The following is a 27115-nucleotide window of genomic DNA, read 5'->3' as shown; positions in this document are numbered from 1 at the left end:
TGTGGAATTTTTTTTTTTGGTTGATAATTGTGAAAAAGGTCCCTTGGAGCTACAATAGGGGCCATTGAGCAGCTCAGACTGAGTTTGAGCATTAAAGTTGGCTCTCATCCAGGGACCAAGTTTCTTTTAAAGCCCAGGGAAGAAAAGAGGGACTGTTTTATGGAAGGAAAGGAGAGAAACACACACACACACACACACACATACACATATACAGTACCAGTCAAAAGTTTGGACACACCTTCCCATTCACTTGAATGAGAAAGTGTGTCCAGACTTTTGACTGGTACTGTACATATTCTCACTGTTTTCTCCCACTCCTGTTGTTATTGACATACATGAACATTTACAGATGCCTAGCCAGAGAGAGGGACAGAAACATGCATGCATTCTTTTTGCTGCAGGCATTATTCTTATCTGACATCATCTGTCTTTTTACCTGGAGCCACTCCAGTATGCAGACATATGCTCACAATTTAGCCCCATCCATTGTCTTCTCCATCATAACTTTTTTTTTTTTGGCTAAAAGACATTAAACCCCTATATAACTTTATGTTAATGAACATTCAAAAAAGGGAAACATGACAAGTGGAAGGACTAATAAGTTAAAGCCTATTGACTTCCAGGAGGTGCATTATATCTCCTGTTATTTAACCAGGAAGTTTGTTCTCTCAGAGCAAATTGATATAATGAGCCTCCATGACAGGAGTGGTGCTGTTTTATGTGTTTGTGTTTTTAGTGTGGGATCTTGCACAACAGCTCCCAGGTATGTTCTTGGGCCAGTATATGTGTGTGTTTGTTTGTGGGCATGAGGTGCATGCTGTATCAATTCCCTACCAGCATCCGACCTATAAAACTCATGGGTGGTCAGCCTGTTTATTGTGTGGGTTTGCAAACAATGCTTAGCCATTAGACTTAAACCTATGAGTAATGGTTAAATCCACTTACTACCTTAACCTGAGTGTTTTCAATCATAATCTTTATTTCCATTTTGCCTCCAGCTCACTGCTGTTAAGGAAGAATTCCAAGACCTCTTGTTCACTGAAAGCACACATTAAACAGTCTTGTAAAATTGTGTTTTGGGTGGTGGTTCACTGTTGGATGCAGCAAAGAGAATCTAATACTTTTATATAACACTTACACATTTGCTTATTAATCACCTTGGAAATTGTTTAAGTGACCTGGATGATTTAACTGTTTTTATTATTCTGCAAAGATGTGAAAGAGGGAGAAAAAGTAAGGCATTAATGCCAGTGTAGACACACTCTTTTAAGAGGCTCGGCTACTTTGCAAAAATGCACACAAACACAAATAGACTACTGAATGGATGAGTTCAATATGCGGCATAATTATACCTGCACTTGTACCTTTGTTCCCTTTTCATTCTCTTTCCCGGACACCCTCTCCTGTGATCTCTCCCCTCACCCCGTCGAGTGATGATTTAAAAGAGAAGAAGTTAATGACAAACACTGTCAATCTAATCCTTCCTCTTGCAAGCAAAGGGTGGGAACAACAAAAAAGATAACTTGCCCAGTTATATTTTTGGATATTCATTTAATGATAATATCACTTTTTTTCTGTTTGTACAAATAGTTCACAGAATTAAAAAAACAAAACAATGAATGACAACAAGGAGCTTCCCAAAATAAACAGGGAAAAAATAACAATCTCATCGAAAATACTTTTTTTATCTTCAATGTATACTATTTTACAGACAAATATTCCAGTTGCATTGCTTATTTGTTTTTTTTTTGTGTGGGATCTCAAAACATTTTGTTTGCATGGAACTGTTAATTGTGAGCTGGAAATACTGTGGGTAACTTTACAGAAATTCACAGATGTGTCTTTGGTGTGTTTTTGTATATAGGTAGAGGTATTGGGTGCTTAATGTACTCCTAGGCATGTGGGCACATAGAGGGGGTAACTGATATCTGCAGGTTTTTGCACAAGACAGAACACGTACTTGCATTATCACTGATGCTGACAGATCTACACACACACACACACACACACACACACACACACACACAGACACACACATTCATTCACACAAAAGGTTACTTTGAGTCCTTCTTTGCCCCATAGTCACAGATTTGGATCTCAGCACTCTGTATTTTACATAAAAACCTTCCAGTGGATCTCCCACTTTACAAGTTTCATTGTCCTCTTCACAACAGTATCAACATTATGAATATGCTGTGCTGTGCGTCTGGGCTTTTCATAGTCTGGTTAGGTGTAAGTGAGCAAAACTTGGACCCTCTTTGCCAAGGAGAAATTGTGCACTGTGTTACCCCTAGCAAGGCTATTTTTATTCAAGGGAAACACAATACACAACCAGTATTTGCTTTGCTTGTTGTGGGTCAGGCAATGTAGTATGTTCTATGTGAATTGTGGCTGAGGGATAAAATAGTTTCCCTTACAGGGAAAATAAACAATAAATAAAGTCTCTGAAGCTCTCTCATGCTGTGATGTAGTCATATATGTGTTTACAGTAATCGAGGCTCTAAACTGGTTAAAATTAGTACAGTGCTGAAACAGAGGGGTTCGGTCAACTGTTTTCCTCTGTACCTTTTTGTAATACTGCCTACCTTCTTCCTTTGTGATGGTGAAGCAGGCTGAGGGCTTCAGAATGGAGAAGGGGGATTTAGCCTTGAGTCTGTCCAGACTCACATCTACTTAGACTGTCTGACATTCTGGGGGCAAAGCTCTTTGATTGACTTTGCTGGTACCAAACGAGTTTTAATCTTCAAAGATTTTAATCTGCTTTTTTGTCTGTTGGTCACAAGAGGTGGGGGTGGAAGGTTTAGAGGGCTGTTAACAGTCACAATGTTGCACAATAAAAAAAATTACAAAAAGACACAAGTATAAAAGACATACATACAAAACAAAAAAATCATGAGTTTTAGAGCCAAATAAAGAAATACAAGCATCAGCAATTTTCTCTGCACAACTTCATTTAGTGTCTTAAAGGCCATTCACAGCAAGCACTGATCCCTTTGGGGTAGTACTGAGGAGTTACAACCTGTAGCGAAAACAGTTGATGATAGTGTTTAGTTAGGCTGTTGTGATGGGAAAAGGTAGCACAACCCCATTTCAGCACACACTCCCTTATGAACAGATAAAGGTCAGTATGTCCCTTGACCCTAAATTTCAGCCAATAACAACACACCATTTGTCAGCATCATTTGGCCTTTGACCTGCTGCTGATAACATGGGAGTGGTTGTCAATCCAGCAGTGTAAGTGAAGAAATATTGTTGAAGCAGGATGAAGCATGTAAATGGAGTAGAGGCACTTTCAATGCTTTTTAAAGTTCAAACATGTTTAATGTCTACTTAGACAAATGGAGGACATTAAGTCCAAGTTATAACCAGTATCTCCTTTGCTGGTTGGCTGACTGATGCTCTTTCCTCCACTCTTACAGCGGCAGTTGCCGGTCTCTGTATTTCACCAGTGGGAAGAACAAAGCTGAGGAATTAAAATCTTTCTTTAGGTCCGAGTAGTACTGAGTCAGATGTCAAAAGTAGGAAGGCTTGTGTGAAGACACATTTTTATTTGATGTACAGTGGTCCTGTAGTAGCAACACCTCATATTCCAGATTGCCATTTTGAACAGCAGGTTCAGAGATCATAAGCTGGGGCTGTTTTTGAGGCAGTGCCCCATTGTCCAAACCAGTCTTTACTCCATCCAACTCTAGCTGCGAGGGCTCACATTCTAGGTCCAGGTGGCCCTTAGCCCTCTTCCTACGGAGATAGCATACCACTCCCACTGCTGTTGCTATCACCACCAGCAGAAGCAAGATGGCAATTGCAGGCACCAGCATAGTGGTCAGCCTCTTGTCCTCAATTTGTGCTCCTGTGACGCTGACGTTCTTTTCATCGGCTGTACGGGCCTCAGTGCAGACAGTGTCTGTGCCACTAGGGGCACCTAGTGGACTGGCACACACAGTGTAGGTGGAGTTGGGCTTCAGGCCTCTAAGTCTATACTCTGGGTAGGATGCTGGCAGGCTGAGTTGGATCGGCCTGCGGTCTGGCCCAGAGAGATTGCGGTAGGTAAGGCGGATTCCACGGATATAAGGCCGCAATTCAATGTAGCGGTGGAGGTCCAGTAGGATTGAGGTTGAGGTTGCTTGACGTGAGCTGATGTCTGGTGCATCTGCAGTGACAGTTGCCATGGGGATTTCAGCTTCAGGTGGTGAAGGTGGGTGATGGTTTTGGACTTCACAATACATGCCAGAGGTACCATGTGGACAGGTACACTCTACCTGACCATGCTGGTCCAAACGACATGTGCCCCCATGCAGGCAGGTGTGAGAGGGGCAGAGATGCTGCTCCTCATCTGGGCCCATGCTGGGGGATGCAGGGACAGGGGGCAGGAGGTAGTCATCATCTTTGTCAGTGGGGTTGTCACTGGCCCTCGGGACTGCAATAGCTCTTGTCGTACTTGGGAGTGTAGTGACAGGAACAGGCAGGGTAGTAGTAGTTTTGACAGTACTAGTAGTGACTGTTGTTGTGGTCGGACAGCCAAAATCTCTGTGCTCCAGTCTCTCCAATACCTTTCCAGCATTGATAGGTGGGAAATGGCAGCGGGTCTCCTCTGTTCTCTCCAGGGTGATGCTTTGGGCTCTCAGCCACCTTGGGAACCAGGCAATGTTGCAGAGGCAGTTGAAGGGGTTCTCTGCCACTGTGAGCTTTCTAAGGTGGGGGAAGAGCTGGGGAAACTCTTCAGGGAGGCCTTGGAGACTGAGGCTGCTAATGTCCAACTCCTGCAGCTCCCCAAGGTTCTGCAGGTCCTGGACTGTAAGAGGACCCATTGGGTTCCCAGCCAGGCTGAGATGAATCAGCCCCTGGGTCTCTTTCAGCACTGGGGGAAAAGACTCCAGTTGGTTTTCTGAGATGTCCAGTTCATGGAGGTTCATCAGACTACCTATGAGCTCCTTATTCAGGCTTGTGAGCCCCACCCCACCCAATTTGAGTGACTCCAGATTTGGGGTTTGGAGGTCTGAAGGGCCCAAAGTGGGTAAGACATTAAAGCGAAGGTCCAGCAGCAGCAGTTGAGGCATGGAGAGTGTAGGCAAAGATGTCAACTGGTTGCCCTGTAATTTGAGCTCCAGCAGGTGCTCCAAGCCTTTAAACGCTGCAGGATGGATGGTCTCGATGTGATTACTATACAAATAAAGGCGCTCAAGCAGTGCCATACCTTGGAAGCATTGCTCTGAAATGTGAGTGATTTGGTTGGATGACAAATCCAGGTTTCTCAAAGAGGTCAGAGGTTCAAACACCCTATCAGGAAGTTCGGTCAGTTTGTTTTGACTGAGGTCTAGCATTTCCAGGTTCTGTAGACCATCAAAGTCCTCAGTGGACAAGCCCTCAATGCCATTGGCAAAGAGGTAGAGGCTTTTTGTGGCTGGGGGAACTCCCTGGGGAATGGTAGAAGAGCGTCTCTGGAAACACAGGATAGATTCTGGCGTGGAACAGGAGCAGTCCCTTGGGCAGTCGCTGGATAAGGTGCCATCAGGAAGGATGAGAAAGAGCAGGAAGGGCATCAGAGGAGTGAGAAAGACCTTCATGGTGCAGACTCTTTCTCTCTCCCTGCTCAGCCTAAAACAAGAGAAGACATACACTGTCAGTGACCTGCATATGCATTTAGAGGAATATACAGTATACAGTAAATGCCTACTCAATGGGATACAACATTTGTGTACATAATATTCCTGGCTTCTGTCAGATAAAGAGCATCCAGATGTTGCACCAACAAGTGTTTAACATATATGGCACAATGTTGAATTTCTTTTACAAAATAAGTTTTTTCTCTATGTAAACTAGTTTCCAGACTGGCATAGGTCAGCTATTGATTCAGTATGTAGTTCTGTAATGTGTTTCACAGACTGAGATTATTATCAGAGCTTTAACTATGCATAGCCAATGATCAAAGGCAGTCTTTTGTCACAAGGTCTCTCAAACAATAGGGCTATAGCTATGACCTCAGGCTTCAGAGGGAGCTTTCTGTTCTACTCAGGGAAAAGTTGACACAGTGGCGTCCTGCCACACTTTTCTAAAGGAGTGCCACATTCTCCCCACAATGATCTGTGTAATAGATAGTACTGTGGGATGCCAAATCCATTGTTTCGTTCTCTAATGTTCCTTTAGATGTCTGTGTGTGCATGTGCACACGCACAACCACTCATTTATATATGTTTATATGTGTGTTGGTGTTTGTAAACAAAAGGGTTTGTATTTGTGTCTAAGCCGCCCACCCACCACTGTTTACGGTGCTGCACACACTCTGTGGTTGTAGTGGGGACACAGTTAACTGTTCTCCCCATGTTTATGAAAGACTCCATAGCCTATGAAACACACAGACACACAGTGGCAATGAACAGATTCAAGTTGTTTTCTGTTTCTGAGATGATGTATCAAACTTTATATGTTTTTCAGTCCTTCAAGAGCCACTGAGACAGTGAAAAGCTTCACATACGCCCTCTGAATGATTCATCATAAACAGTGCTCTAAACTCTCCTGTTTCATATAACTTTACCGTTTGTACCGCTTTGTGTGTCTGTATGTTTGCCATGCTGCACGTGGCCACACATCTGTGGATGATTTACTTTGTGGCGTTTTAACTTGGAGAGGAGCTCCATTCACTGATAGCCTGGAGCTGATCCCTGACCATAGACGTAAATAACTTTATGTGTTGTCATTACGCAGACTGACGGCCAGTGCTACTTGCCAGTATCCCTAATACTGTCAAATATACAGAGACTGAAGAAAGCAGATCATCAGGAAGATAAGTTTCTGTGATTTAAACCCATTTCACCTGAGCCCAAGCCTCACAAAACAAACACCCCAGTAGAGCATCAACACTGCACATAAAAGGGCTGAAAAGGAGGGAAGAGATGATGGAGGTGAGGGGGAGAGGAATCAGGGGAGATGAAGAAGAAAGTAGTTGTTGACAAGAGTCTGTGTGGAAGCTTATTATCCTCTGCTATTGAGTAAGATGGCCTTGGGGGGGGGGGGGCAACTTCTCCTTTTTAGACAGCTTTTGTCTTCTCTTTTTTCACTCTCAGTGAGTCAATAGAAAACCATTTTTGTGTTGAATCCTTAACCAGAGACTCCAAAGCCTGATTTATACAATACACTCACAATTCCCCTAGTGTCCTTCAATTACTGTTATTAATGCCATGATTTAAGTGTATTGTATGGGGGTGAGGACAGTGGCTGATATCTCCAAACTTCGCTTTCTGTAAGAGAGAATATTTATGACACCCACAAGTACTTGGTCGACTTGAATGCTCGAGGGAGCATATTTTAGAGCCTTATATGGTGCAGTTGTTGTTGTCTGCACTGCACAAATACCTGAATGAGAAGCCACGTATGTGTGACTTACAGTTTTACACTGATGGAGCACACACAGAACATTCTGTTCTCACACTGCTTACCTAGGGTCGTTGCCCATCACACAAGAAACGTCAAAGAAATTGCTTTGGACGTTTTATTTTCCTCATTTCCTTTTCTTTCTTGGAACTATGTACTTTTCCTCTGAAGTTACAGCATAAATATATTTTTCTTACAAACTATGCATCTTGTCAGCCTTTATATACCCAGATATGACTGTAGAAGCACAATTGAATTGACAAACATAATCTCTCTGTTTTATTCTAATTTTAAAATAAAATGATGTTTGGTTAACTCTTTTACCTAATACACTGAAGCATCCCATAGTGTCTGTGTTTGGTCAAGGAAACACAAAATAATTTGCATGTTGCTATAGCATTGTTTAATTTGCCCATAGGTATCAGTGCCACCTCTGAAAACAGGGTTGTCTGTCATGTGTAAATAAAAAATATTTAATTTAAACCAAGTGCTTGTTACAGTAGCATCAGAGCTGCTTCCAATGTAAATAATTTCTCCTTTTTTAAACTTCATTTACTTCTCTTTCCGCTCACTCTGACTGTTCAATGAAACATTTTCTTTACGCAAAAAAATCGCCTGCCTTGAATGTCAGAACTTGGAGAAGAGATCAAGGGTTTTTGCAGCGCAGCGGAGAGGCAGAGGAAGGGTCAGTATCATCTCATCACGCCACAGCTATGGCATTTATTTTCCTTCACTTTCAACATACTTTTCTTTCCACTCCTCCTTGAAATTGCACCCTTCTTGGAAAGACTCCCTGATCTCTTGTTTTTCTTTCTCCTGTGTATAGACTAAAAGTTACATTGGCATGCGCTTGAACCCTACTGCCAATATGTTACTCTTATTATCTGGATGATTCTTTCAGACAGGGTCGAAATGTTGTTGTGTGCAGCCAAACGCTATTAAACTGGCCCAAACCTCAAGGCTTGATTGAACAAAGCATCTAACTAGTTTTCAGGCACCTGCTAACAGCACAGAAACACTACCTAAACTTTGCCAGCCATGCAGAAAAGTACTGAAAATGTTTGTGGAAACTCTTGTCCAGAAAATGGCGATAACATCTGATGGCCATAGTTTGCTGTTGGCTACAGCTGAATGGGCAGCAAAGGTGAAGGGTTGTAGTTATCCCATAATTTACACACAGTGCCTGAGGGAATTCATTTAAACAGGTGCGTAATTACATGTACAGAGAGGATTTTTGGTTCATGTCTCAGTGGCTTGCAATAAGTCCAAAGCAAGAACATTTTATATGCTCCTGTTGGAAATAAAAATTTTAATGGCGGTAATCAATAATAACTACAGCCACAAGTTCCATGGACAGCCAGAATGGTTTTAAATAGTAGGAAAATGCAGGTTTCATTACAGGGCTCAGAAATGATGGAGTTGCAGATGGAAGAGGGAAAAGAAAGAAAAGAAAGTGTGGCTGCCGTGCTGCGTGTGTGTACAGAATAAGGGAAAACAAAAGGATTTGGGAAGATAAACAGAAGGACGGAGAGGAAAGGCAGAATTAAGTAAAAGCTAGAACGTATGCGGATGGCTTCAGTTTTTTATATCATCACAGCATTTCAGTTGCAGTGTAGGATACAACATGTGGTTACGTGTCAAAGACAGTGTACTTTATATTAAAGGGCGACTGTTCAGAACAAACACTGCATGCACTTTACTGTTTGTGTGAGAGAGGTATCATATGTGTCTGAAGTCTTCCAAAAATCCAATCTCATTCCATTCCGGAGATAGAAGGCTTTAGTACAGTATATGAGGGCCCGAGACGGGTATAAAGGTCCAGAGCCAGAATATACAACAACATAAAGGCAGTCATGAGAGGAGTGCGAGCTATGCAGATAAAAAATGAGAATATTTTTCTTAGAAACTCAACGTGGTGATTCTACCGTAGCTCCCCGGGGCAGAATGTTTATTTGAATGTGCCTCATTCCAAACCAGGCCAGGCACATCTGATAACCCAGTGGAGGAGAAACTGTGTTGGAGGTGGATGGGGAGGGGTTCTGTGAATAATGCCAGATCACAGATAAACTATAGCTTGATAGTTTAGATTCTTCTGTTGTCTTTCTGTTTGGACGCAAGTGACTTGTGCAGGTCATATCAGCGTGTAAGATAAGCGGCGTCACGACAGTATGGATCCGCAGTATACCATTGTGCTGAGTGACTCCTGACTGTGCGTCTGTAACTTCAAGTGTTTTGAAGTGAGTGGAGGTGGAGGGCCCAGAGAAAGAGAGAGAGAGAGGTAGTAGAAAGACAGGCTTGTCATCCTGCACAAGGAATGCCCCCTCCCATCTTCCCTCGCTCCTCCTTTCTTGAGTTGTAATTTCCTTTTCTCTCCCCTGCGCACTTGTTGAGACATTCCTGAGACAGCCAGCAGCTGAGCTTGAAAAAGTGCACTTGTGTGTGTCATTGGATTGGCATTTAGAGACTAACAGGAAGTTTTTCAGGGTTTATAAACAGACGATAGATTGGATGAAGGATGGTCTTGCTTATATGAATGGAAGTAAAGACATCTTTGTGACCAGATCTGTTCTTTAACGATTGTTCTTACATCTGTGTTTTCATTTTGCTCGAGTCTAGGTTTGTGGCTTGTATTAGAATAAAATGTGTTGGCTGATGAATATGCGGAATCACCCGAGGGCCAGAAACAGTAAGGAGAAAACACAAAGAAAAGAGCATGGGAATGTCTTTGCGCAACACAAAGCAAAATACATGGTCAGCCCCTTGAAAAGAAACATTAACGAGGAGATGAGGAGAGGCGAAGGGAAGAAAAGTTGGTTTTTTTTTTCCTCTCCCTCAACAAATTTCTTATCCCACTTTTTCTTCTTTTTTTAAGCAAGGGAACAGTGAAGACAAAAGCAGGTTTCTGTCAGCGGGGGCACCGGGGTGAAGAGGTGGATAAGGCCTGGCTTCGGGAGGGTGAAGTGGGCTTCAGCAATTAAGTCCCGGCAGGCCGAGCGTCAAGAGCTCTTATCTTCAGAGTTGAAGGCCAACACTGCGGGGCAATGAATGGTACAAGAGGGGGTAGAAAATGTTGGTGTGTTTGTGTGTGTGTGTGGAGGAGTCGCAGGTCACAGCGCACTTGCATAATTCAGCTGGCTGGCCAAGAGACTGCAGGGGGGCACCACGCCAAGTCACAGTAAGGGGATAAGGCTGCACACTACAGAGTGCATACTCCCATTAAAGAGGCCCCTTCTCTTCGGGGACTTTATCTTCTAAAGGAACAATGCTTTTGGTATGTGCATTAGAGTATGATCTACTGTGTAACAGGTCTGGGGGCTCAGTTCACTTGGGTGTACTACTAAAATTCACTGCTCAACTCCTCGCGTAGATTTACCACAGTAGCACAGGGACACGAATGCACACTGGTTGTAAACTATAACTTAGGTACACAGAGAAAGGCTGGTGATGAATGTTATTGTGAGTCCTCTGACTCTCCTCTTTCCCCTCGCTATTTTTGCCACCTTTTCTAACCCTCACACAATGAGAAGACAAAGAGCCACTCCTCATGTTCCCATCCCTTCCCACTGTCAGCACCGTCCACGCCACAGCTGGACCCTGTTATCAACAATCGAGCGGGGTTATCCGTCAACATGACAAAGGGGTTAAGAGAGAATTGGGAAGGAGGAACAAGAGTTGTGTAGAATATCCTGGATGAATATGGGGATGAAAAGATTACCTAAGAGGTAGCTATGGGGGAAGAAGAAAAAAAAAAAAAGCACACGTCTGTGGAGACAGCAGAGTCATGCAGCACAACTATGCATCTGAAAATGTCAGCTATGTTAATGCAACCCTGCTGGTACGCATGTAATGCTGTGAAGTATTTGTTTATGGCATGAGCTGATGCTAATTCTAATGTAGCGCTCCAGTGCTGGTTGTACCTGTTGAGCAAACTATATTAGAATATGTAGGGATCAAAGAGCCATGTTTTCTTTTATAATTTATGTCATGTTAAAAATAATCCTATGCCTGTACTGCATCTGTCAGCCAATTATCAATTGCACCAATACCAGTGAACTGAAATACCAGTCTTCTAAGATGCATGTATCTGTGAAAAGACAACAACAAAATAATATAATGTCCAAAGATCAAGGCTTAGCTGTAAAAACATATGTAAGGCCAGCAGTAGCCTCGCTAAAACGCAAAGAGAGAAGATATTCCAAAATGTGCTCTACTAACACAGCACTTATCAAGGTCGGTCAAGCCAACAGGATAGCGGAGAGGATGACATGTGGAATGAAAGAAGGATGATAGTTTTACAATGTCTGTCATTATCCATGCGCCTCTTGAAGCCACAATATCATTGCTATGCTTTGTAGTGGCATGAAGGGGGATTAGGGGACATAGTAGTTTTACAATGTGCTGCACAAACAAAGCTTTCCAACTGATTTCAGCCTGACCACAAGAAAAGCACATAACAGCCACATCCATGGTATGCCAGCTCTGCCAGCACTGATTGATGTCAATGGGTTGTTGTTTTAATTAACGCAAACATCCACTTAACCAACAAACAGGCTCCTGTCGGGCTGCTTCCTCGTTACGGAGCACAGTTCACTTTCCCTTGCTTATCCTTCTCTCTCCCTCTCTCATTCTACACATTTTCCTCTCATTTTTTATTTCCTTCGTTGTGCATATCTAAATGAGTTGCTAAGCGTCTTATTATTGGTGTGAAAGGTGGTCCCTTTCATCTCAGGATTTACGGTTTTAACCGAGCCTGTTTATGAGGACAGTGTGAAGCATTACCATTAGAGCCTGCAGCTGGAGAAGTTGAAAGAAGGCATAATATACAGTCCAGGGGTGACTGCGAGGTTAGCGGAATAGTAAAACTCGCATAAACAGTGTATATTTGCTGCATTATAGGAGCAATACGGGGCAACTCAATGTTTTATTTACTGATCCGTGTCAGTATTTACATTTTACGTTCCATTTACATGCTATAGAAGTGCAGAATGTTTGATTGTAAAATATTAACAAAAATTATTTAAAAAAAGAAACTTGAAAGGCACACAGTCACTCCTCTGCCTATTTAATCTGATCAGATAGCATCAGTCCAGAGGACAACAAAGCTCATGAACCAGTGAGGCAGAGAGAGACTCCTTGAGGTCAGAGGTCAGGCTCAGATCAGTGTTGCTGTGTCCTCTGTAACTGGAGCCCAGACAAGACAGATAACAGGCCCTGTTTGACACAGGCACACACCCAGCTCTGGTTACACACACACACACACACACACACACACCCGAAGCTTGCTGGTCCTTGTCTCTGCAACAGGTGCTTTCTCCGCTCCTGCAGGGCAACATGAAATCCAAAACTGTTGGAGTGTGTCAGAGTAAATGATGCGACCTGCGCCAAAGCTCCAGCTTGCTCACTCTCGCCTCAGACAAGAGAGGCGGGTAGGGACCGGAAGCAGGCAGAGGTGGGCGGCCGGGCAGCCAAACCAGACCAGAACTGGATCTCTCCTGCAGTCTAGCTTTGCCTCCTCTGAGCTTTAGAGCATAGAGGTCAGGCACTTCAGGTTCCAAAAGGAAATGTGGACCATTTCCTTTTGTTTTATTGCTGAAGGATATGACAGATGGTGCTGTAGATGCTAGACTTGATTTTGTTTTTATAAAGGCACACATGAGGGGGAGACACAAGACACTCTGGCTGAGGTAGGTCGTCTCTCCTTCTCTCAGTTCCCACACAGTGTCCTCTTGTTTTGCCCAGTGAGCGATGTCTCATCACTGACACACGTCTTTCATTACCGCATGCTACCTTCTGACCTCTGGGGACATAATGTCATTCAGGTCACAGTCACAGTCCTTTCTGAGGGACACACAAACACATCTGTCTGAGATCTCCACCGTGGGATTCTCACATTACACAGACATAAAGAGGAACCTTGGCTTTCATCTGTTTTCATTTGAATCTGTAACTTTTGCCAGTTTGCCGTCTTTTGTAAAAATCAGTTGCCGTAGTTGTGCCAGCAACCTCTCCCGTCCTGCTCAGCCTGTCGGTGACCTAAAAAAGATTACCCCATTACTCCACTGCATCTATCTTTGCTTGAATCAGTCACGGCTGAGTGGCATAAAAATACAACACCTCTCCGCTGCACTTACTCACTGTCTCTCTTTTCTTTTCTGTCAGAAACAGCAGCAAACCACTACATTGCAGAAGTCACAGTCTGATGTGTCCAAAAGCACTGCATTATCAGGAAACAGTAAATACGACATCCCAGTGTTACAAAACTGGATTCTGTCCAGGCCTTGGCTCATGCCTTCATATCCTGTCCACGGCTCATCGCAAAATCAAAACTTTATTGTGCTGTCTAGCCCAGTGACCCTGAACACAGTGTTGTCCAGAGCTTTGTGCTCCTGGTAGGGGCACCCAGAGCGAACAGGTCTGGGGCAACAGAGGGCAGTTCAAAAAGACCTCCTGACATTTTTTTTGAAAAGCACATGAGACATCCTAGCCTCGAGCAGGGACAGGGTAATGTTTGTGTAGCGTGTGTGCTTGTGTTTCTTAGTGGCTGGATGGACCAGTTTTATCAGTAAGCCACAAGCCAAGGAGTAATGTGCACACTCCTACACTCTGCATACTCACTGACATTTTTTCCAGCTCCAACATGACTGCAATGCTGGTTTTAACCTGGCCACCATGATCTTTCACTGATATGAAACACAGAAAGCTGATTTTTAAGCTGCTGCATACCTCTAATGTCATTGTTTAATTGACTTAATAGAAGGTGTGAGGCTTTCAGGAACTGCATGTGCGATCATGTGTGATGAAAAGCTCCGTCAAGATCAGAATATTGTTAAGAGTGAACCTGAATTACAACATAAGTATGACTGATTTACGTACACTTAAGCTATTACTATTCTTCTCTTTGTATTAGAAGATAAAGCGACGGATGACATTTTTTTTTATGCTTGATGTTGACACTGTTTTTTCCATTGTTCTTTGTTGCGACAGCACTGTGTAAGAGTTCAAATTGGAGCTCAACTAAATCAGAGGCTGTGTATGAGTCAGGCATCAGGCAGGCACACTGACTGACTGTAGGACCGACTGACTGGCAGGCTGTCTCTCTATGTTAGACAAACACTGTCACACGCACTCACTGAGGCAACACTTGCGCATTATCCGTCTGCCTTGTCCGTCTTGTCTGCTCTGCTGTCTGAGCACCTGGCTCATCTTTCCACTTAGTCTTTAAACATACTTTAGTTACTTATCAAAGTATGTCCACATCCTTCCATGAAGTCAAATTTGTCTCGACAGAACAGTCTGACGGCAGTTCTGTCGAGTGTTGATGTCAAACGTGCACTCATGGAGCACACACACACACACAGTGTATGGCAGAATGCAGCAAGTGACACTGTTGTTTGACACATGACACAAAGATTCTTATATTCACCCCGTCAATCTTGCACCCTGTCCTCCCACTGTTCCTGTGCTAACCTTTTTCTCTCAGGTTTGTTCATGTAGCTGGTGAGAGTATGACAGGAATCTGATGAAGGCACGTCTTCTACACCTTCCAACAGCCCTGGAGGGCCTCGTGGCAACTGTGTTGCTGTCAAAGTGTTCATTAGACTGAAGACCCCGTAAGAGCTCAAGGCTAGGGCGATGGGACGGTAAACAGAAACTTAGAGCCGTACTATGTGCTGACAGGTAAACATCAACTTGTTTGTAGTGTTTCAGCACACAAACTTAACTTAAAATGTAGTTTGTGTTGACTTGAAAAGAAAATACACGCTCTTCACGCACCTCCTTAGCACAGGGCAGTTTTTCATTTGGACTTAGAGCAGATATTTGAAGGTCAAGAGGCACACATCTGTGGTTACACTTGGACAAAGCTTTTACTGTCTCTACATTCAGTCATGCGGCAGCTTTGCCTCAATTTATCGATCTCTCTCTGTAAAACATAAAATCAAGAGGATAAACAAAGGAATATTCATCTCAAGGAGCTCCACGAAGGTTTAAGTGCATGACAGAAGTTCATATTTTCATCCTCCAGACAGACCTCTTGAGCTTTAGTTGTTCTCTTAAGTGCTCTAAAGTGATCTTGCTGTCCCCAGTAGCAACACGATGGCACTAAAGAACATGAAAAATGGTAGCTATGTAGTGCAGGAGAAGGAAGCAAATTATTAATTGACAGGCTGATTGACAAATGAGTTATTGGTGTTAACTACTATTCATATGCTCTATCTCAGCCTTGATTTATGTGGTTGTCATGAGTGGAGTATGGTGTGAAATCATGCTTTGAAATCAATCATTTGTCAGTGGCATTAAGTAATTTAGAAGCTGTACCGTAAATCTGGTGCACGTGGAATTTTCCTCATTTTCTTCCTGTACCGCAACCTTCATTTAAGACGTTGTATAACACCCCCACACACACACACACACCTCCAAGAGTTACCGTTTGTGATTTTTCTTGTCATTCCGCCTCGCAGCCTTTTTCCTTTTGAAGAAAAACAAAACACCTCAGACATGTGCCACACACACAAGATGGTGTTGATTAGGATGTCACAAAGGAATTTATTGTGAAACGGCTGCCTGTGTTGGTACCATGCCAGCGGTGAGGAGGCTGTCTGGCAAACCAGCAGGCAGGCAGTACAGTTCCCCCACCCCCAACACTAACATGCCTCTCTTCCATGGCCTTGGTTGCCCTGAGTTTACCTCATGAAACAATGACTGTTAACTGGTTTATTAAAGTTAAAATTACTACCACAGTGCAACTTTTGGTGAGGTGTTGGAAAACCTTGCCGAACAGTTAAATCCATAAATATTACAATCTAAAAAGTTGTGGGAGATTTGGTATCATGACTTACAAGCGATGCCTCTGGATGTTATCCTAAAATTTCACGGATAACTGACAGGATCCTGTGAGCCAACATCAGTCTGTAATCCCTAGTTTGATTATCACATTGACCTGCATACTCTGCCTGTGCCAACCACTGATTACACAGGTGAGCCCCACTATCTTAGTGAGTGTACAGACATCAGTCAGCAACAGTCTATTAAGACATCATCAGTGACCCTCAACTCCACAATTTGCCTGCAGCAGGTGTGCGCTACAAGAAGGTTCTTCATTTCCAGCACAAACAAGGTGAGAGCAAAGGAAGGAGAAGGAAGGTAGTGGAGGAACAAAGATGTGAGAACTCCTTTTTTGCTTCAGGGTGCAAGTGTACACTGAATGCAGACTACTTAAATCCTCTAAATTCAATGATCCTCACCTCACCCCGTCAAATCAACACAATATGAAATCCTTCTAACGTCAAAAGCATTTAGCAGGATGATCTGCTGATATTGTTGGTCAGGATCCGCCATTTATTCCACATGGTGCTCCACTTTAAAGGACATTTCCACTGTTGTTTGCAAGTTTTGGCTACTTAACCACAAATAACAAACTTTACATTTTCTTTGACCATTATTGCATGCATGCAATACAGTTTTAGACTTGTGGATATATTTTTCCAACCATTCCTGGGCGGCCATTAGTTTAAATTTTATTTCCATACAGGATGAAAATCAATTAGCAATCGTGTTTATCCATTACGTTTTTGTCAAAGTTAAATTATTAAGATAACACAGTGCAGTATTTGCAAATCAACCTGCACTTAACCCGAATTACCACACAGCCCTAATGTAAGATTGACAAAACACAGACTTGATTTTCATACTGTTAGGAAATTAATAGAAAAAAAGTGGATGCCTGGAATTGTAGGAAAAACACATTCAAATTTCTAAAAACACAGCCGAATAATTCACTGTGACGTAAAGTATACATGATTTGTGTTAAATGGGCTAAAAAATATGCAAACTACTGGTATGGTCCCCTTAAAGAGGCCTTCATGCTGACACCTGCTTAAGAACAGAGAGACGGTCCATTGGTGTCGTTCTAAGGGAGCCTAGATATATGCTTTCAGTTTACAGGATGTGTGTATGTCCGTGCCTCTGACCACATGTGACCTATGGATTAGTTACGGTCATAGAGAACCTGAGATGACCCGACAGACTGCCACAGAGAGGTAGAGAGAGAGAGAGAGAGGGGAGAGAAGGAATGAATAATGCTTTGTTATTGTAGCAGCGGACAGCAATTTGTCTAAATAAAGAGCAGTATGTTTGCTCTAATCAACACGTTCTTCCAAACACGTCATTAAGTGAGTACAGTAGATTCCTGAGCTCTACCTAGAACAATGTTCACCTGTGTGTGTTTGCTCACACCTGTGATGTGTGTGTGTGTGTGTGTGTCCTGATGGCAATGATGTGTGCGGTAGAGTTGGAGTAGATGCATACATCATCCAACACCCTTGTTTGCTCTTCCACTGTTTGATTTTCGGTAGAAATATTAACATTAATAACAAATTACGCACAGTTTCCATGGTGATTGGGTGTTTATGAGCAACACACCTGAATGGGAAAGGCTGTGTTAATGTTGTTTTTCACCTTCACGTTAAGAAGTTTAACACACAGAGATAATGGGAAGCACAGACAGCTAAAAGCCAGACATTTGGTTTGAATTCAGAGCAATGTCACATGCACACTCTTGTATTTTACTACATAATCAAATACACACCTATAGGTGGGGCAGAGATGTGTAGTCAGTACTCCGGACACACGCAGGATGTCAGAGTGTGCTGTAATTCAAGCCAGCGTGTATGAGCTTTGATGTTTTAACTCCAGGATTAAGGCAGAAACAGAGTCGGCGTGTAGATTGACAGTGAAGCATTGCCTTCATGGCAAATAATTTACAGCATGCAAGCAGACACACCATGCACAAATTCCTTAACCTGAGGAATGTGCGCATGTGTTGTAACCAAAAGTCAACAGCAGAAGAAGAACTTTGCGCCACTGCCCTCTCTTCTTCTCTGTTTTCCCTAAAGGAGGACTGGGCCGCTCAGAGAGAGGTGGAGAGGTTGTAAAGCAATTAGCGAGAGTAGCAGTGTGCGTCCAGAGGCCCAGGGCTACAGTCTAGTCCTGTGTGTGTGTGTGTGTGTGTGTGTGCGTTTGTGTGTGTCTTTACAAGCCCACACAGTCCTTGTCACAGCTCACTGGCAACTAGCACAACACAGGAATGAAGTAGGATGGAAGGAGAGGGGTCAGGTTGGAAAGTAGAATAGAGTCAGAGCAGCGGTTTTCACTAGTGATGCAATGGCAGCCAATAACTAAATACGCATGGACCATCTATATGTACATGCTCATTAATGCTGTTTTTTATTTTTTAATTAAAGCTCTGGGAATGTGTCTCTTTAAAAAAACGTATCATATGCCTTTTTCCCATTTGTCTCCTCTTTTTCTGTAAGGAAACATGGACTTTTTTGACTAATTTGTGTATTTTTTGAGAAAATCAGTAAAACAATGAGCCTGACATGAACAATAGACAAACACAGGGTTAAATTTATTGAGATGTCTATCTCCTAGCCACTTCCGTTACTTCAGAAACCAGACAGGCATGGTAAACTCCAAACTTCCACTATTCTCTCTTTTCCTTTTCCCTCTGTGTGTAACCCTACACAGCCTCACTGTATCTATTAAATGCTGTATGTGTGTTAAGAGAGCAGCTCTTGTTCTCCTGCCAGTCTTGTTAAGAGGCTCAGAGTTGTGTGAAAGGACTCTACTGAGGAAGCAGGGTGTTACGGTTAACACAATAAGGACCGCCAACAGCGTGTGGTTTGGGTTTCTGGATGCAAATATTCAAAGGAGTGTGTTATTATGATGTGTGTCTAACATACGACACTGCTTATATCGTGCATTAGGTCTGATGAAAAACTATTCCTGATGTTCACAGTTTGTTTGTATTATGGTAAGTGGCCACATATTATTCATAATTACACAGATTACAAATAAAACTGTCAGATTTAATTTAATGCTTCACTCACCCAGTGAAGACGCTTCCTCCTCTACCCTTGTTCCACTTAGCTTGGTTTCAGGACCTCTTTCCCTGGAAATAACACAAAAGTTTCACCTATTAGCCAAATATGTTGCAATATGTTACTGACTTGCTCTTCTCTTCCCGTATTTGGAACCCGTTCCCCTGCCATGCGTTATTAATGGCCCACAAGCAAAACAGGAAGTTTTTTTCCTGTTAATTGGTCGGATTCCAGCTGTGTGCGGGAGCGTGCTGAGCACTGGCAGGCCGTGTGGCAGCACAAGAGAATGACAGAGCGGGGAGAGGAAGAATGCAGGCCGACCACTCTCCACTCTGTCAGCTCCTTGTCCTGTGGTATCAACCCATCAGCCGTGTCCCGAGAGCGTGTGTGTATCTGTGTGTGTGTGTGTGTGTGTGTGTGTGTGTGTGTGTGTGTGTGTGTGTGTGTGTGTGTGTGTGTAAAGCGTTGTGACCTGAGACAATCACTTCTTGTTTAAACCCCTATATGCTGTAATGTGTTCATAGCACGGTTTCTGTTATGATCTGTAAGATTAATTTAGTTACACCTGCTTAACCTGTTTGTGTAAAAGTAATATAACAATGGCTAAAATTCACAGCAGATATAAGGTATTAATTTGAATTTCCATTTTTGTGTTTTCAAAAAAAGGGACATCTGCGCCTGTTTTCCTCAGTTTTGATTATACTGTTTGTGTGTTTTATAACAATTACCGTCTCGTTATCCATTACCAGAACGATTAGTGTGTGTATGTTTATGCCTGCATTCATATGCTTGTAGCTTTGTATGATTGGTATTTTTTTGCGTGGTTATAGGATCATAAATGTGAGTTGGTTTTGGGGAAAACCCCAACACATAGTGACCACTTGATAGATGTTATATTAGTGGGAGACGTTTGGCCAAGAGCAGCGCCCACATTTCTTTCTAATGGCAGGCTTTCTCGGTTTCTCATTTAATTGATTTAAGGCATGGCCATAAAATGGTTTCTGAGATAATTAACTGAGATGCACACAGTATTTCTCACTTTTACGCTTCCATACTACACACACATACACACGCACGCGCTGTTAACGATCCGCATATGCATACTGAATACACTAGACTCACTCTTCCAGTCTTGTTTCCGCTAAGCTGTGTTTTTCCAGCCATATTTTATATACCGAAGCTCTGAGTCAAACTATCTCTGGCGGTAAGGATGACTACTAAAACACGTGCCGAACCTGATTGTGTAACACCTGAAACCTCACTCTACTTTACATACAACAGTTTAGTTTTTAGTCGCCCTGTGGCTCAAGCTGGCTCGCATACAGCATGCAGTGTTTACATCTGAAAATAACCTGTCACAATCCTGGGCTTGGTTTGGCTCTGTGACCCGAGGCCTTCGCTGCACTCTGCATCCGTGTGTTTGTTTGTCTTTGTGAGTATTTTGCACTGCTGCACAAAAGGCGTGTGCATGTTTTTTTTGTGTGTGTGTGCTCAGTACGTCTTTTTAGGTTGTTTGCATACATTTCATTGATCTGAACAGGCGGACAGCACAGTGCAACGTTTTAGAGTGTACAAGAATACATGCGGGGCTGAGTGACCGTCTTGTGTGTGTGTAGCTGTTAAGTGTGGGGACTCTAATGCGCTGACCCTGCTGCGGTCAGTTTGTCGAGGTCAGTGTGTCTCCCTCTTAGACTCCCTCCTTTGACTTCACTGTAAATATTTAGCTCTCAAAGTGGAACTCGACACTCAAAATAGATGCAAATTATCTTTACCGCTTAGCATTTTGAATGACTGTAGCACTTTTATAAAGGACAAAACTTGTTGACAACAATATTTCTGCCTTGGTATGCCGTAATAGCTCAGGCTGCCTCTTCCACATAGCTCCACGAAACATTTGGTCTTTAATCTGTGCAGACTGCGCGCTGCCAAAACATGGTAGTATCTTTTAACCTGCCAGTACCTCTTATTATCTCTCTTCCATTATCGGTCTACTTTCATATTTATTCTCTTTTGAGGGGCCTATTTTCGTCTGCCATTCCCTCACTCTCTTTTTTTAGAGCACTGATACTTTTCAGCCTTTCTGTCCACTATAATTTTCTTTCTTTCTTCCTCTCTGCTCATCTGTTAAACATAAATATTGCCTCACCCTTCGCCTGCGCTGTTTCTCCTTCTCGCTCCGTGTCACTCCCTTTCTCTTTCCCCATCTGGTTTAATCTCTCCCAAAGCAGAACAGAGCGGCGCAGTCTGGCGTTAATGTTAGAACCACTTTGTAGTGGCATCATCTAAAACTGCCAACAATTTGTACAAATTACAGCTCAAAACATCAGTGCAAATCATAAACCTGCTGAAGAAGGGTGGGATAAACAGAGAAAAAAAAAAAAAAACTTTGGATGTTTTGCTGTAGGTGTGCTGCGTTTGACATTTCATATGATATTCTGTTTCTCGTATGTTGCAGCGGCAAGCTGTGACTTGTGGCACTGTCACAACCGCTTGGCTGTTGATTGCGGCGTTGAGTGATTGAGATTCGGGCTGATACGCAGCAGTGCTCGGATATACACATGCAGGCATTTGCACGTATACACGCACAGGTTTTTCTCTATCAGTCTGTCTCAGGCTGCATCTGGCTCTCTCCCAGTGTGGACAGCAGCAGATAACAAGACTATTTGTGTCCACCAGCTACAACGGAAATAACCATTCAGAAAAATGGGACCAGAGAACTCAAACATGGACTGATGTAATGAACGAGCAGCTGTGTGCGTACGTGTTGGCTTGTTAGTACGACGTGCCTACATGAGAGTGTGTGTGGATGTCACCACTTTCTGTGATGTACATTCTCAGACACATGATGTAGTTCTTGGACACTGCATGACCCGATGAGCAGACACACAAAAAACTCATAGGCACACACACACACACACACACCCTGTATGACCTCATAAATTTACTCTACCGTCTTGTCACTCAGTCTATATTTGGAGGAACAGTTAATGATCATCTCAGAACTTGCTTGTTTAATTTTCATCAGTCATTAATAGCGAGGTGTTCAATATTTGACCCTCCTCTCAAAGGGAGATCTGTCTTTACTTGTTTTGGTTTTGGTCAAACATTATAGGTGTGTGTGTGTGTGTGTGTGTGTGCCTTTGTGGCTTTGCTCTTGCCCAGTAAGATCTGGTTCAAGGCTCATTTCCTAATTTCGGTGTTGGCCAGAGGTAATTACAACCTTAGATTAAGAGCTGTTTCTCTTTTTCTAGGGGCCCACTGAAATGCAGCAATTTGTGGTGGCTTTCTGGGATGAGCATCCTCCCTCTCATCCTCTCTCTGTCTCATTCTGCATGTGTCTCTCCCACTCTACTCCTATCTATCAATACTGCACTGGAGTTGGTTTAGGAATTTTGGGGGATTTTTAGCCTTTTGCGGATTTTCCAACAAAGTGAGAAGGTTAAACAATAGTTGAAGTTTGAAAGGAAAGAAAGTTTCTTTAGTGCTGTCTTTGCTTCAGGAGGTCATCTGCCCTAAAAAACAGACAAACATATCTGACTGCAGCGAGCATGTGTGTGTATGTGGATGTGAACACAGCAGTTATTTGGGGTTTGTGTTCAAGCTGGGGCGCTCCAAAGCCTTCAGATCCCTTTGCATGTGTGTGTATATTTATGCAAGGTTTTGAAGTGGTTCTTCTGAACGCATCATTTGGCTGCATCGGCAAGCTCTTCTTCAATTTAGCTTGGCAGCCGTACGAGCTGGGGTTTGCCTCTGCATACCGCCGGGTCAGCATTGAAGTGTGAGGCTGAGGCCTTTGATGCCGAGGTTTTATTTAAGATGCCTCCTTCGAGAGAGCGGCTCCGGCTTTCGGTTGTCAACAAGGGAACGCCCCCCTCCCCACCCCCCGCTGGGCAGCACCTGATGCCGCTGTGAGGAGGGGCACGCTGAAGCCTTTAATTCTGACGGAGGAAGGATTTGTACATCTTGGATTCTCTCTCTCTCTCTCTCTCACTCACACTCACACACACTCCTTGCTAATTGTGATGATACCTCACTTTCACGTGGCCTTGAGAAAAACACATTCACACACTAATTCCAACTTTCTACCCTGTCGACTCCCCTCTCTCTGCCTGCTGTGTGAGTGCCCCACTCTTGTCCTCCTCTCCTACCTCCACCTCCTCTACTCCCTTCCCCAGGCCTCCTCGCCTCAGCACCTGACTTTTAACCCTCTAATCCCTCTGATGCAGAACACAGGATGCTTCAGCCGCTGCCCTTAATTGTGGTAAAACGGAGCTGTGGTGCTACAGTATGAAGCATAATGTGAAAATCCTCTACTGTCCGCCAGTTTGGAGAAAGAAAAGGGGCAATCTTCAGTTTAAAGAACTGTGTCGTGTTAATCGGCGGACACACTCACTTCATAAACTCCTGTAAAATGTCCAGCAGACTCATAGCTGACAAACTTTTGTCAGCAGAAGATTTAGACATCAGTGCTCTTTTCCTCCCGAGCTCTTTGGCACAGATAATGAAATGCCACCCTTGATTTTGTAAAAAAAAAAAAAAACCAACAACAAAAAAACAGATAAAAGTACAGGCTGACACAATGTCGGTAACCAAATCCTGGATGGGTAGTGCGGTTTCGACATCACTGTCACAGTGGTGTGACAGCAAGCCTGTGCTTAATTGTTTAAATTGGGTTTTATGACAGAGGGCTCCTTTGCCTTAGCCATGCTTCCCGTCCACAGACAGTCATTTAAGGGTAAGCTATGTCCTGTGGGGAAGGGGTAATCCACCCAGTATGCATGTGTGTCTCACTTAATGCTTAGACCAACACACACAATTGCACATTTTATCATCAAAGTGTCCCCATATGTTATGGTACTAATATTTTGGACAAGCTATACCATTCAACAGGTGAAGAGATGCAGTTAGTGCTTCACCTTGCCTCATTTATTCCCTTTTTCTGTCTCTGTCTTTTAATCCTAGACACCATTCACCCTCTCAGACTTCTTCAAACCCTCTTTCAGCCTCTGAGCAGTGAGAAGTGTGTCAGCGTAAACAAGTGACTGTGCAAACACAACAGCCTGCTGTGTGTAGAGAGTGAAACACCGGAGCAGAAAGCAATGAGGCCCTGTATTGTTATTGTATGGCTCCACATATAGAAAATAACTATACTAGCAAACTTCTGCATTCTTTACCATGTCAAGCTGTGCCCACAACCGCTCTCTTGTACTGTAAGTGTTACAATCTGTGCAACATAGTAGCCTGAAAGTCCTCCACGTTAGCGCAGGTTAATGGGCCTCCGGTGGCTGCCCCACTGTGTCTGGTAGCCTAATATAAACCAATTACAACCATTATATACTGTCAATGACACGGTAGCTTCTCCTATAGCATAATGACATTCTGTGAGGAAACACATGGCGAGGAAACAAGCACTACACCGGTGTAGGGGTTAATAGCGGGGCCATTGGAGTAGTTTATGCTGCCTGTTTCGCCCCCAGGAAAGATTATGTGATTTTCCGTAACTGTTTGTGGGGGCTGTGTAAAAGATGCTAATCTGGCTGAAAGCTCATAAAGGATTGTGGTCAGAAGACTGTTGTTACATGAATTAAGCATCTTGAATGAAGGCATATAAACACTATTATATGTTTTTTTTAAAGCTTATTTTTCCCCTGTTGGGTCTTGGGGCTACTGGGTATCCCTTAGGAGCTTTCAGCGCTCCTTCACATTATAAATAACCATTAAATGTCACTATTTCATTCAGTGTTGACACATTGAGATTATGTCTTAAACAAGGACTGGTTTGATCATGTTTCTGCTTATCACCCTGGCAACAGAGCAGAAACACTTACATGAATGTAAGGTTAAAACTAAGTTTTAAAAACGGCTTCTATGGCAGGACAACAAGTTTAACATTGAAAGATAAAATTATATAATCTGGAAATAACGGATGCACTGACAGTTCCTCGTACCTTTTACTTTTTAGAACAGAGATTGGTCTAAACATGTTGAGTCATGTCATTTTATTGAACGTTAGTTTATCGGTGGAGCAGGTCATTTAGAGATTTAATCTTTCAGGAATTTGACCTCATTGGTCTTTACTCTACTGAAGAAAACTGATATCTCTCTAATTTATGTGTGTACCTGTCCGTGTTTAATTTATCTGTCTTCACTGCATCGCCTTCAGCTAAAAAATCAAACAATTGAGCTGCTCAACCTTTAAATCTGGCTTTGGAACGTGTCCACATTTCAGTCACAGTCAGAAGTTTAATTTATTATATTAATAATAAATAAGTTATGGAGTAATTTTACAAACGGTAGGAGTTGCAAGCTGATGAATATCTTTTAATGTTAGTGTTCCATCAATCTTGTTTATGATTGAAAGTTGGCCACCAACACTGTTTGACAAAGCTAAGACATTTTCTTGTCAACCATCCATCTTATGGGGTTTATTTCCTGGTCTAATGAATTACTCACAGTTTGTTTTTGTTCTAAGCGAGCTAAAACCACATTCATCGCTGATACTCAGGCTTGGCGTTTGATGTCTTTGCCCACTTAGTCCCAGTTCAGTGGTGTTTGTCAATGCAGTGGAAAGCAGTGATCCACTGAACTGTCAGAAAAGTTTCTGAAAAATATAAAATAATACAAGAAATGCGTGATCTACATTAAGATACATTAATATAACACAATATTACCATCTACTTGTCTCCAGATTTAGTCGAGATGTTGTCTAGATAATCTGGTCTTGACCGCAAGCTGCCAAAACACTAAATGCAGTGACTTTTCATTATCTGACCCCTGCGAGTCCTGCGTATTGAAACCATTTCTTTTTTCTTTTACTCTCTGTTGTGGGACGTTTCCCTCTGTCGGTCCAAAAACAGCTGTCCTCTGCGGTGAACACGGCCCGGTGCGGTCTAGACACTCGGCTCGGCCCCTGCATGCTGCACGGCGTCCTGCGGTCCAACACCAGGCCGCCTTATTACCGCCCCGATGGCTCCTTTCGCTCCGCGCACACGCTCGCGTTTTACGCATTTCCCGACTACAGACAAACTTTGTTTTATAGCCAGTATTGGGTGATCTGAAGCATTAGTGGCGACCGCTTCGCCAATAAAACCTGTTACATCCAATAAGTCCGTGGCGCGTTCATGCTGTGTTGTTAACTCCTTACAACAAAGAACTACAGTGTATTTTTTTTTTTGCTTTTTACAGGGATGCGTGTGCATTTTCTTTATCACAGAAATACTAAAGACGTGCTGTTACTACAATCATACACTGCGAATTAAATGCAATGACTTGTTTATTACCTACCGCTGAGAAAACAGAATCATAGCGAGTCTCTGGATTATTTTAGTGAGTTTTCGTTTCAGGAGTTGCTCTCTCCTGTCATGCAGGACACAAATCTTAAATGAACTGCACTGGTCGTTGGTGGCTTATATTTTAAAAGGGACATAAACCTGGCGGAAGGTTTGGTTTGTGTTCTTAAATTAATTAGGTTAATACGTGCAGTTAATCTATTAAGATGTTCCTAAAGATAATGTCACCCAGCTGTCAACATACCCTTTTACGCACAGTCCTTGATTCTGTACCCCGCGTTGAAGCCGAAAAGCATAAAGTGTTTATCCTTATTTTTTTTAGTCAAAGCAGGAAACTCTTACCCTTAACTTCGGAGAAGTGAAGTTGTGAGCGCAGTGGCGCTTGTGTCTTTATCCAAGCGGAGCAGTTCGCCGATATAACTCCAGACCTTGTTGTTTTCTTTGTACGCGTGCTTTCAAAAAAGTTTCTGTGAACGCATTAAACTTAGAACGATCGGTGTTCATCAAATCCTTGGAGAGGAACACCAACCTCCACGTCAAGGAATGCGCTCAAGTGCTGACTCCCTGGACAAAAAGCGC

The 27115-nt window shown here is 43.0% G+C and overlaps 2 protein-coding genes across 4 annotated transcripts in view; one reads left to right on the top strand and one right to left on the bottom strand.

The window, feature by feature from the left end:
* Positions 1-27115, top strand: part of LOC121883413 (mitochondrial import inner membrane translocase subunit tim16-like) — a 116231-nt gene that overhangs the window by 52729 nt on the left and 36387 nt on the right. The gene's annotated exons all lie outside the window — the stretch shown is intronic.
* On the bottom strand, positions 1630-27115 carry vasnb (vasorin b). 2 transcript variants are annotated; one of them, XM_042391661.1, is made up of 3 exons: positions 26879-27115; positions 19257-19318; positions 1630-5595 (listed from the first exon to the last, which is right to left on the bottom strand). In XM_042391661.1, exon 3 carries the CDS (start codon positions 5562-5564, stop codon positions 3513-3515), a length of 2052 nt encoding a protein of 683 aa, XP_042247595.1. In that variant the 5' UTR covers positions 5565-5595; positions 19257-19318; positions 26879-27115; the 3' UTR covers positions 1630-3512. The 2 variants fall into 2 exon arrangements, with proteins under 2 accessions (XP_042247595.1, XP_042247596.1); XM_042391662.1 differs by lacking the exon at positions 19257-19318.

The sequence above is a fragment of the Thunnus maccoyii genome, chromosome 18 (assembly GCF_910596095.1).
Source record: "Thunnus maccoyii chromosome 18, fThuMac1.1, whole genome shotgun sequence".
NCBI lineage: Eukaryota > Metazoa > Chordata > Actinopteri > Scombriformes > Scombridae > Thunnus > Thunnus maccoyii.
Note: the sequence above shows the minus strand (reverse complement) of the source record. Positions and strands in the feature narration are given on the sequence as shown.

What these genes read in the sequence shown, in the direction of transcription:
- vasnb (XM_042391661.1), bottom strand. Translation starts at nt 5,564, where the DNA reads ATGAAGGTCTTTCTCACTCCTCTGATGCCCTTCCTGCTCTTTCTCATC.